At 36.6% G+C, this 12909-nt stretch overlaps 1 protein-coding gene across 2 annotated transcripts in view; it reads left to right on the forward strand.

Annotated features, from left to right (window-relative positions):
* The first annotated feature begins 533 nt into the window (after positions 1–533).
* Positions 534–12909, forward strand: part of CFH (complement factor H) — a 31990-nt gene continuing 19614 nt past the window's right edge. For both annotated transcript variants that reach the window (XM_015636831.2, XM_033516381.1), the window contains exons 1-6: positions 534–706; positions 4483–4668; positions 6491–6596; positions 7306–7382; positions 9099–9293; positions 11492–11662. In XM_015636831.2, the coding sequence (XP_015492317.1) occupies positions 646–706; positions 4483–4668; positions 6491–6596; positions 7306–7382; positions 9099–9293; positions 11492–11662 (796 nt within the window). In that variant the 5' untranslated portion in view covers positions 534–645. The remainder of the gene's footprint in view (positions 707–4482; positions 4669–6490; positions 6597–7305; positions 7383–9098; positions 9294–11491; positions 11663–12909) is intronic.

Genomic DNA, 12909 nt, shown 5'->3' on the forward strand with positions numbered 1-12909 from the left:
TGCTTCAACATCATCTGGGTTTATTTAGTGAGGAATATGACCAAATACATTTCTTTTGCTGTGGGCAATTGGTGATCTTCTATAAGAACCAGTGAGTGACCCCTAAGTCACTCTGTACTTTCGCCTGCTTTTTGATTTTTTGCAACTTTTATTTTGAATTATATGTGTAGAGAAGTTCATTTTTACACACAATTAACATGATTTTGTTTTCTAACTAAGCATACCATACACAATAAATAATTTATTTGTATAAATAAAATAAATTTAAATAAAAAAGTTTATTTGTATAACATTTAGGTATCAAAAGATATAACCCTATATGATCATGGAAGGGATAAATATGGGAGAAAAAAAAAAGTGTGATGTAAAAACAAGCAGACCACAGGGAAAGGAATGTGTTGACCTAAATTGCCAGACATTTGTTTGTTTATTCATTTAGCAAGGTTTAGAGAGGGGGTTTAAAAAAAAAGAAACATGTGTGTTGCAAGAGGTTTAGGGGAAGTGACTGCTGAAATCGGAGTATAAATGTTTTGCAAGGTCAGTCCATGGACCAGTTAAGTGAAAAAGGAGTGGAAATAACACAAAGTAATAAAAAAAAGTAGGCTGCAATACTGGATGTGTTTGCTGAGTTTTTGAATCTCTAGAATGTTAATCCTGGGCTACGCAGCTCTGCTCTTGTGTTGGATGCATTGTGGTGCACAAAGAGGTAAGCTTTAACTCCTATCTTACTGTGTATGTGAAGATGGTAACTAAAGCAATATGTAAAGGCATTGAATATTTTTCATGATCTGACAATAACTGATGTTTCTTCTGGCAGCATTTAGCACTGTTAGTATTTAGCATCCTGCCATAGGATTACTTTCACCTATTTATTTGGATAACTGCTGCTGTTATTAATCTGTTGCCCAACTTTTTAAATGGTTGATATCACTATAAATTTGAGCCAGACAACTAATTTTCTATTAATTATGTTTTCTAATTATTCTAATATTGAAAACCAGGAAACAACTTGTAGATTAAAATAAAAATGCACGTTTATGGAATATTTTGTGTCTGTCTGAAATAACCTGTGAGGTGATCTGAGGAAGATGAATGATTACTACATTGACTGAAAAGCTTCTGATACATCTCTTGACTGACTGGTTTTAGTCTAGGAAATGAGATAAATATATACAATAAATATATGTAAATATATTTCGTCTTTAAAGAGGTAGCATTCTATGTATCTTCAGAAACTTCTGATGTTTTCTGTTTCTCTGTTCAATGTATTTTTTTTTGTTTGTGTTTATACTATTTAGTGTATCCTTAGTTATTTAATTTGTTTGCATTATGTTTGAGTTTCTTTGCATAAAGTGCAGAGGGTGCTGTGTAGTTTTGAGCTAGTATGTCTTCGATTGGTTCAGGTTGGTTTTAATTTTTTTGAAAGTTATGAAGTTAATCAAAAAGATCCAATGGATTTTACTTTGAAAACTGAAAAATTAGGAAATTAAAGGAATGTCCTATCTTAAATATAAATAAATATTGCCTCAAAACAACTTAGAGTCTCATTTGTTTGCAACAAGTGCAGAGAAGTCCTGGAATTTGAAACAAAAGTTTGCCTGAATTTGCACTTCATTTTCATAATGGTTTCTTTAGGTCAGGGAGATTGGAAAGAATTGTGAATGTAGCAAAAATTTGATTTATTTGGGACAACTATTACCATGAGTCATGCAGGATTCTTGTTTAAGCTTTATGCTGAAAGCCTGTGAGACTTGTTCTCAGAGCTGGGTTTTGCATAAGGACTGAAAGTCACTACTGCCTGGATTTGTAATTGCTTGTACTTTGTAGAAGCTGCTACCAGCATATGGTTGGCAAAAAAGCAGCTTGAGCTATTTCTAACTCGGGTCAAGTCACATATAAATACTGAATGAGTAATTCCAGCTCTCCTGGTCTGACAGTAAGGAATTTGAAGGTATCCATTCAGTGCATGCTTTTTAATATAGAAATAAAACCTTCCAGTATTGGTGATTATATTAGGTGGGTGCATGACGGAATTATTATAGTTTTGAAGTACAACCTGCCAGCAAATTTCTTCACCTTAAGCCACTGAGAAACTGCATACACACACACACACACACATATATATGCATACTCTGACACTTGATGGAAATACCTAGTTTAACACCAGGGCAGGAGAGGGGAAGAGTTAAGACCCAGCACATCTTCATAATGGCGAAGAGATTAAGGATTTTAATGTAAACAAGGAAGAGGCTGCATTCTGCATAACAGACAATAAAAATATGATACAATTCAGAGGGAGGAATAGAGAAGAAGCTCTCCCTGTACTCAATAACTATTTTTTAAATTATAGATTTGAGTGTGCTCTCAGCTTGCAAAATGAAAGTGCTAATTCAAATAAGGTCTAATTAAAAATATGTGGAATTAGACACATTCTTTTTCTCACCATTACAAAGAACTTTTTGGGTAAACTAACCATTTTTTAATACATTTGAAAGAACCAGCTAAAGGATTCCTGTTCATTTTGCTTATTCCTACATTTTGCAAAAAATATTGTTAGAATTTGAATCTGTCTTTTCTTGCTAAACAAGGTCTCTCCCACTTTTTTTAAAGTAGCTTAGTACCCTCTAGTGCACAGAAACAATAATTTGTATTGTATGAATTGATGTAATCATTCATGAGAGAGAGAATACTTATCAAAGTAATTGGAAAAAAGGTGAATCTGTGGGCACACTCTTTCTTTAGCACATCAGCAGTATTGTCAAAGCCTGCCTAATTCTTATGCTACTTAAAAGAGCCAAACTAAAGTTATTAGAGCTCACAAGTAACACTATTTTCTTTATCTTTTCAAAATGCCATACAGAACACTTAAAGTTATACTGTTTTTTCCATGCAACAATTTTTTTTCCCCCATTTTTAAAACAATGTTATAAAATTATGCCTCTAGTTTGGTTGGTATTCCCCGGACTGAAATACGAGTGAGTTCTCAAGGGTGTATCTTTGTAAACTCAAGTAAAACTCACTTTCCACACTTTGGGTTTTCAAACAAAAAGTGAGCAGATAAAATACACCTTCTTCCACATCAGCTACTTAATGTGTGGTGTGATCTCTGCAGTACAGTTCAGTGAGCTTTAACTCCACATCCCTCACATGAGGAAAGATCCCAAAGACTTGTCCCATAGTCCTGTTTCCAGGCAACACCTGGACAACCCATAGGAAGGTTTCAATGAGAATACTGCTGCTTTCTCAAACTGTGGCTTTACTGCTAAATTCAGGGAGAGGACATCTGTGCCAGGTCTCTGCTGAGAAATGAATCTACTCACCAAGGGTTTTCCTTCCCTGGTGGACATTTCTTCTACCACTTACTTTCTATACAGAGATTTTATTCCTTTTCCAAGACTTTATTTCTCAGGGCTTGTTTTATTTATTCCTGATGAATGCTCACCTTTCATGTTCAGATGAAAACCAGAGTTCATTGCATATAATTAGCTAGGCTGCTCAGATTCTCTTACTCTGAGTGAAGCTTCAGTTTCCAAAATGTGTACATTTCAGTCACTCAAGGACTGGAAATTAGTCACTGAAATTAGGGCAGTTATTTCTTGACCAAATAATTTAGTCTTTCATTAAAGGTTTCCCAACATTGTCTTCTTTCCCCTTTAGTCCAACTTTTTTCATTCTCAAGCTGTTGAGGAACTTCTTAATTAATTCAGGTTCATGTGTTGTAGATTGTATGGACTTGGCTGTATGTTTTCATGTGCACATGAAAGAATGCCCAGAAGAGAGATTTTGGGCAAGGACTGTATAATATTGAGCTAATAAGAAATACCAGACACCACCATCCACTCCCCAAACTGAGTCAAAATTCTTGGAAGCTAAAGGCAGAGTGAATACTCAGAATTAATTATATTTTGTAACAAGGAACTTGTGAGTAAGGAACAAGAGGAAATAAGTTTTTGAATATCAGGTGATCTGAGCCTGGAGAGAAAATTTAGGCAATGTAAAGATGAGAGAAGGTTTGGCAGAACTTAATCAAATGACATGTGAAATAATGTCAGTAAAGGTAGTGGTGACTGGAGAAGGAAATAGTTTGAAAGGAAACTCTAGAGTGCACAGAGTTGTTCTCTGTGGCAGTGGAAGGACAGGCCTGGAGCAGCTCCTGCAAATGGAAGGGTAGGAGGTGTCTGTGGTAGGAACCAAGGCAATGATCTCCTCTCGGGCTTTGTAATTACAGTCTGTTTCATGAACCACCATTGTCCTGGGTGTTTCCCTGGTACCTGGCTATTCCTATATCCTTCTAAATGTCTATTCACATTCCTACAAAATGTGGATCCTTGTCAGTTTCCTATTTTATGCTGATTCAGTAGAAAACAAGCTGGTTTGATCACAAATGGCCCCAGGATTTCTTTCTATATTTCCTATTGCAAGATTGTTTTGGTGTTTGTAGCATGTATTTCAGTCACCAATGTTTCTATTGAAAATTTTTAGCTTGTGAAGAACCTCCTCCTAGGAGAGTAAAAGAAGTGCCTACTAAAAGATGGGACAACCCTCCCTATCCACATGGGACTCAAGCAACATACACTTGTCGGCCTGGATATGTAAAAATTGGAAGAGTTGCATTTCAGTGCCTTGATGGAGCATGGAAACAGCTGGCTCCAGTGACAGAATGCAGAAGTAAGTATTTATGCAAAATATCTGCAGACATTTTTTCTGGCAGACCATATTCCTTGTCAGGGATGTCAATGTTAAATTGTACCTTTGCTTGTAAATTACTCATTTCTGCACTCTTTAAAATATGACGCTAAAAAGGATTTGTGCATAAGGGAACTTAAGTTTCTTTTCTTCAGATCAAAGGATTTAATATTTTTTCTTTATAGAAGACCTTATTCTAGGACAGCCTTATTAACCCAATTTATATTATTAAAATCAATTAATAAGTTCTTAGAATCTTGCTTTCAAAATTTTTTAGTCTAAGCAGGATAAAGCACAAACCTAGCTTCTGAATATGAGTCAAGAGGCAGTTTATTCAACTAGTTCTATGAAAGATATAATTTCTTGCAAGTGGGAAATTATTTTTCCCTGCCTTTTCTTTTAAGCTGTAATTCACAACTAGGATGAGAGCTGCTATTTATTATCTCTTGCATACTGTGCTGAGAGTTTTCAAGTATCTCACACCCTCATACAGAATTCATTACTGAAGAAATTGAAGTTTGTTGTCATTAGTCAGTAGATACTTCTTTTCTCTAATTAATGAGCTTTAAACACAAAGGAATTTTAGAAAAAAGGAGTTATGCTTGTGTATCTAACATACAAAATTGTTACTAGTACAATACAAATATTTGATTGAGAATATATATAAGTCTGGGGTGCTGTTCAGAGATTAATACACACTGTGAGTAGGAATTAATAAATTACTAATAGATTTATTTTTTTTTTTTACATTTTCGGTTTTGTGTCTGTTTCAGTGTTTAGATTTCATCGTGTAACTAGTCAGTGAATACAGGCCTATACAAAATTTGGCATGGTTTGTAGCATGTTTTAGCTAATACTGCCACCAAGTGAGCAGCTGCTGCCACCGGCAAGGAACGGATGGGGAGAGAGGAGAGGGTGCTCCACCACAAGCTGGGGATACACAGTCCTTTGGCTGGAAAGAAGACAGAAGCAGCTATCAGGAGTTTCCATTTCCTCCTAATCTCACTGGAGCAGGTTTAGAGCCTACTCAAACACATCTTTTTTTGGTAAAAACGGATGATGTTGGTAGGCTCCAAGAATTAAATTGCCATTCTTGACAAGAATGAGGAAAGATTTCTGCTGAGGATGGCCAATAGGTTTCATCTGTGCAGTTCATTTTGCAGTCCTCTGCAAATCTCTTATGAGATCAGATGAGTATGAGTGAGGGGAAAGGTAGTGTGTTCATCTTTGCCACTCTTTTGGGAATCCAAAACAAAGAGTTAGGGCCAGGCCATAAGGAAAGTCCTGTGGGGAGCTTTGGGCAGCAGGCACTAACGTATAAAATAACTCCTGTGGCTCTAGATCACCCCACTACACTCAGCATAATTGCCAGCAGATTGAGGAAATTTCATTTCTAATCATGGATGGATTCTCTAGTGGAGCCTTTGGACCAGATTATGTCACAAATGACATGAAAATTGCCATAAATTTGTCATAAAACTGAATATGAGTTCAGCCTTTTTAAAGGAATCAAACATGCTAATTTGTTTTGAGGGGCTTGTTGTAGGTAGATTCATTCTGTTTGTTTTTTGGTTTTTTGTTTTTTTTTAAAATAAATATATTCCAGTGTGTTATCATTGAAAACTATGAAAATAAAGATAAAAAGGAGAGGTTAATCAAACTTATGCTGAACATTTCTGAATTTTTGAAAGCCCCCAAAGACCCACACTTACTATTAATCACTGGAAAAATGCTGGGTTTTTTTCATTTTCACCTTCCTATGTATGGTATAAGTAAGGCTTTTTCCTTTTATTTTTTCAACCAGATAAACCCTGTGGACATCCTGGAGACACTGAGTTTGGTTTCTTTGAACTTACCAGTGGAAGTGAATTTGTGTTTGGTGCCAGAGTTGAGTACAGATGTAACGATGGGTAATACTCATTTAATTCAATGTATGGGAATTAACATAACGTGTTAATTATACTGTCAGTTATAGATTTGGTCTCTGTAATGCAGCTTACTAATATGTAATGCTTGCTTATGTGTTGTAAAAATGTTTGAAGGAAGACATTTCTGACAGACTCGCTAACATGTCTTCACTGAATGCTTGAAAGAAATTCTCTATCCATCTTCTCCAGTGAAAATGGCAGCAAGTCAAACACATGGTATTTTGCCTGTGTCTGGATATTTGCCTCCCAAAAAGCAAATCAGCTTTGAGTACAGTGCTTTAGCCATGCCTTTGAAGTTGTTACGTTACTGGAATCTAGCCTGAGTTCCACAAAGAGAGCTCTAAAATCAATATTCTCCTTAATCCCTTCAGTTCCTGCCTGTCATTTCAAAGTAGCTGTCCTTCCTCAGAATGCATTTGTTATGTAGCCAAAGCTTGCTATCTCTGTAATGAAGAAGCCTTCATCCTTATTCCTTCCTACTCTCCAATTAGATTTTCTTTTTTCTCATATGCAAATAAAAGAAAGCAAATAGGGAAAATGCAGGTGAAAAACTACTCAGTGCTGTCACATTTTGGTTATTCTATGCTGGAACACCTGAAGCCATCTTTCTTTGCTCCATAAACAGCAGCACTGTTGTTCTATCACATAATGAAACTGTATTTTAGCATTTTTTTACTTTTTATTTGGTAAGATACCAGATGCTCAGCCAAAGGAATTACCGTGAGTGTCAGGCAGATGGATGGAGCAATGTCATCCCTCACTGTGAAGGTAAATGGATTTTGACATTTAATTCTCTATCAAATTATCTTTTTCTCTGTCTGATACTATCTAAAATAGTCTGTGATTGCTTTAAAAATATTCATTCACCTACGTTTAAATTCAGGTTAGGCAACAGTGAAGCTCTTAAAGTAACTGCTCAGCTCTTTTGGTCCAACAAGCTTTGGTTAAAAACCCTTCATGAAGTGGAATCCTGTGACTTCCAGACAGGCTTAAAGCTCTGCCTCACCTAAAATCCCTGACAGAGTAGCTGCCTACAAAACATGGTTGGAAATGACATTTGGGATGATGAGTTTTAAATTAGTGTGAAGGCATGTGTGTTTTTAGCTACTTTCCTCCTCCATCCCTCTGAAGATCCTAAACATTAAGATTTTGTTAAGGTCTCCCTATTAGCATACTATGGAAGGCATTCAGAGAGCAAGTGGGACACAGATATCAAGACTTAATAGACTAGATGGCTCAGGGGATAGTTTTAGAAACCTTTTCACCAGTTTCAAACCTGAATGATCATGAAAATAAGGTTCCTGTTCTTCACAAAGATAATTTTTAACTGCTTTATTTTAATATGTGTGGACAGCAGTGATATTTTTATTTGGGTTAAGCATCTGATGTCAGGAAAGGGTCTCTAAGAACAAGTGAAAGTAGACATCTTGACTAGAGCTTGTTGTTGTTTTTGGTTTGATATTTTCTTGGATTTAGATACTTTGCATTTAGTTTACTGGACTTTGAGGGCCCTCACACTTAAGTATTGAGGTCTTTCTGCACCATATGGATCAAGGGTTTCCAACATTTTTTGTCATGTCTCCCCAAGATGCTTCAGTTTCAAAGTCCTCCTAAGTTATTTCTGACATGGTTGAGTTTTCACTGAAATGTGATTGCCTGTGAAAGAAAGAATTTGTATAATATCCTAGATGTGAAGAACCCAGGAAACAGAGTATGAGCTCATGGAAAAGGCAGATGACTTCTAAGGTGGTAAATGTCAGAGAGAAGTAGCTTTGGTAGACAAAACAGAAGCCACTTTTGTACCTGCTCAGTGATACCCATATGAGGATCTAAGAATGAGCTTTGATCATCCCTTCCCCCCTTAACAGACATCTCTGATGACATAAGTTTTTGGGGCTTTTTTTCTGCAGATACAAAATTGAGGGCACAAGAGCTCTACTTAATATCTGCCACGGTGTTTGTTTATTTTAGTAATATAATTGCTCTGATATTCTTAATTACAATTTTAGTTAATAACTGAACTGTTGTAGGTGGTGTGTAATGCAGCACTATTACAGATGTCTGTCCATGACAAACTTGGTTTGGCACAACTCTTAACAAAGTCGACTGATTTTGGCAAATTTTAATGCTGTCAGTCAAGGCTTAGCTAACCATCCACAGAATGCAGAATCCCAGGGTAATTTAGATTGGCTGAGGTCATCTAATTCAGTGGATGCTCTGTCTTTAGCCATCAAGGGCAGAGAAGGAGATTGAGAGAGAGTCTAAAAGTTTCTAAAAGCTATGTCACTCTGTCTTTTTGCTTAGGGCTTTGTATTACACTTGCTGAAAATGGTATCTGAATACATAGCTAGAGTGTATATTTTTTAAATGTGTAAGGAAATTACAGTGAGTTTTCTGTATTTTAACTATTTTGTGTGCCAGCTTATTTTACAGGCTAGACCTCAAAATTACATTTTCTTTCCTTTTCTTGTTTTGTTTTTCCAGTGATAAAGTGTTTACCTGTACAAGAACCTGAAAATGGAAGGATAATTATGACTGGTGCATTTGAGCTAGGCCAAGAATATTCATTTGGCCAGGTTGTAAACTTTGAATGTAATGCAAAACACAAGCTTGTTGGAGCTGAAGAAATCGTTTGCTCTGCTAATGGAAAATGGAGTAATGATGTGCCTCAGTGCAAAGGTAAAAAGGACACTGTTTTCTGTGTGTCATTAAGAAGCTTTCTTCTCACAGACTCTAAATCATACGGTTACCATATGGGAAGCCACAAAGTTTTGACTTTATTTCACAGCAATTAAGCATAGTTTGTCTGTAAACAATCTCCACTCCATATATGAAAAGTAGGATAAGAAAGAGAAATATAATAGTATTGGATACTAATATAATGATAATTGACCATCTGTTTGTTCCACATTTTTCCTACAAGCTGTATGTTTTGCCAGGCTGCAGTCAAATTCTTTGATATGTCTACATAATTCAGTGTTGATTTAACCAAGACAATCAGAAAGGACTTTGAATCTGTGTGAACCAAGTTTAGTAAACAAGTAGGATTTTAATTCTTAGGATATACATAACACAAAAAAAATTTGTTGGATTTTTCTTTCCTCACACTAATGTGCTTGGAAAAGCTAGAAGGTTTGTGTTTAGTTTTTACAGAAGCCCAGAATCAATGAGGTGATGTGGGACTTCTGAAGGCTCCTCAAAGCAATTAGCTAGGGCAAGGTGCTCAAGAATGTGTTCAGTCAGCTTTTGATATCTCCAAGGATGGACATCCACAGCTTCTCTGGGCAACCCACTGCAGTGGTTGAACTCTCTTTAGTATAAAACTTAGAAGTGGCACTTCCTGTATTTCAATTCATGCCCATTGCTTCTCAATGTGTGGCTGGTGGCCAATGAGAAAGGTCCAGTTCCATCCTCTTTACTTCTGCCTGCCCCACTGGAGCCAGAAATTTACACGTGTAAAAAAGACTGTCCCTCCTCCCTCAAGCCTCCTTTACTCCAGACTCTCTTAAACCTCTCTCTATCTGTCAGTTTTTTTCAATTCCTTAATTATCTTCCTGTCCCTTACTGGATCTGCTCCAGTATGTCTCTATCTTTCCTTTACTGACTGGAGTTCTGACTGGAGAGATGTAGAGTGGGCAGGATCACCTCTTTTAGTCTGCGGGCAGCATTTTTCCCAGTGGAGCCCAGGCTGTTTGCTGCAAAGGCTAGTTGCTGGCCCCTGTCCAACTTAATCATCAGTACCATTAGCTCTTTTTCTGCAAAACTGCTTTTCAGCCAGTCAATCCCATGCTGCCCTGCCTGCAGCTGGTACTGGTGGATGGGATTATTCCTCCCAGTTTCTGAAAAAAGAATGGATGGGATTGGTTGTCAGGGCATGAGACTAAATCCCAGGAAGATTATGGTAGCAAGCACCTAAATATTCAGAACATTAAGTTTCTTAGATTATTGCTATGTGATTAGATCATGAAGTATGGGTTTAGAAGAGCAGAATACACACGTCAGGATGGCAGATACATTTATGGTTTGTTCACAATTCCAGTGCTGCATTTAGCTGCTTTGAAACCCACATTTATTATATTTTGTACAGTATGAAGTGGAATTAAACATTTATGCTTGTAACATTTGCAGAATATAGTGGATTTCATTAAACAATGACAGTTCCCATGAGCTCTATTTCATTCTAAACACAAAGTAAATTCAATAAAAGAATCCAAGAGAGCACTTTCGTATCCTGTTCTGTGACCTAGGAAACAAAACATTGAATATCTTCTGGCTTTATGAATACGTTTTTAGGAAACTGCAAGATCTTGGTGGATTTATTTGGTTTGGCAAGGAACTGGGAACACTGATGTTCTTTCATAGATATTAAGCATTCTAGTGTCCATTTTTCAGATAGTTTAATTCTTTTCTCATTTTGATGTCATGATTTAACTCATAACCTACTGGCTCTGAGAGACATTATGTTTGTTGGAAATTACAAAGAAATTATCCGAGAAATAGAAAATCCTAAATTTCAGCTGGCCTAGTGTCTTATTTTGGAATATCTTCTGCCTTATCTCTTGATTTCAAACCCATTAAAGTCCAAAGCAAAGCCCTGAAATCTGTCTCATAAACCAATTTGCAATTGAAGCTGTGCTACACCATATTTTCCACCTGTAACCCAGAATCAAGTAAGTGTTCAGATAAGTTCCAAAGAGCTTCCAAATGAGAAAGTTTTTGTGAATTCAAATTAAACTACACCCCCCCTCAAAAAACCAACTAAGCAAAAAACCAAACCCTAAATTTTAAAACCAACTTCCTAAATTTTATTGTCATATAAATTTATTCTTAGCAAATAAAAATTCAAATACCTGGATTCTTTTGTGTTTCAATTTCAGAAATTAACTGTGATGTGCCAGAAATTCCACATGGATATGTCCGTTCTTCAAGGAAGTCTTACAAGGAAAATGAACTAATGCAGTTTTTCTGTGAAGAAGGATATAAATATGGTAACAGAGCAGATGCACTGTGCACTGAATCGGGATGGAATCCACCTCCCTATTGCACTGGTCAGTCTTGCTTAAAGCAGTTTTGCACTGTAATTTGGTTTGGAAGTAATTTTTGAGATTAATAAATTCATTCATAACAAAATAAATCCATCCACATCCAATATCCATGAAGACCAGAATTATTGAGTGCTGAGGGGACCAAAGAACTGGGTAAGAGTTTTCCATGAAGAGCAGAAGCAAACCAGAATCTTGTTGTGAATCTCTACAAATTAATATATTTGCAATGCTGAAGCTCCCTATTGTTTTTTAACTCACAAATGCCTTCTGAGCAGTTCATGTAACAAATTTCTGAGGCTGTTCCTGCTTGACATCAGCCCTCTGAGTCATGGATTTTAATTTAGTTTCATTAAATTACAGTTCTAAAAGGCTGTATTTACATCTCCAAATATGCATGTCATATCCGAATTGAAACAGTTTAATGAAATTTTGGGGAATTTATCAGTGCCTTGAATTTTCTCCAAGAAATTGCAAAAAATCTTGAAACTGGAAAAAAAATGTTAACAACAGGGCAACACTGTAGGATTATGCACCACCCACCTTCCTGGGACCTCTTCCAGAAAGAGAAGATGCCTTTAGAAATAAAGACTTGTTGTCAGTTTTGGGGCCCACTCAGACCTTTCTGATTCAAGGTTAGTAATGATACTAGTTAATATGCATTGCCTACAGTTTAAAAACATACTGCTTTTGAGGAGTGCCAAACAAAACAATTCTTCTAGACACTGATATGCTGGGCTCTCGTACTTGAGGTGTACTCAGACAGTGTTTCTACTAAGTAAATAAGGGCCTACTGGGCTTATCACTAGACCTAGAGGATTCAACAGGGCATGCATGAAAACTGATTCACCCACCCTCGCTCCACAGAAGCACCAACCTGTAGTTACCTTACAGTCATCCCCTCCCAGCCAGGGTGTTGGTGGTATTTTCTGAACTGGAAGAAGACACAGAAAAGCCCCAAAAGACAGGCTCTGGTTTATAAATATGTTTGCCTCACTTCTCTGGGCATAAAGATATTTTGAGATTTTTAGAATGAGATTGTTGACCTTTTTCAGTTGTTGAAATACTTCCGTTGTCAGTGAAGGACGCTAATCTTAATCACACAACCTTTAATTGATCCATTCCTAGTTAAGTAAAATTATTTCTGCATTTAGGACCTGCCAGTGAAACTGCCCTCTTTTGGGACAGGGTCCATAAATGAGACCAGGAAAACCCAGCTGCAGAATGATCTACAGGAAAAAATTAGGTTCAGT

This window comes from Parus major, chromosome 8, assembly GCF_001522545.3.
Source record: "Parus major isolate Abel chromosome 8, Parus_major1.1, whole genome shotgun sequence".
In the NCBI taxonomy this organism is placed as follows: domain Eukaryota; kingdom Metazoa; phylum Chordata; class Aves; order Passeriformes; family Paridae; genus Parus; species Parus major.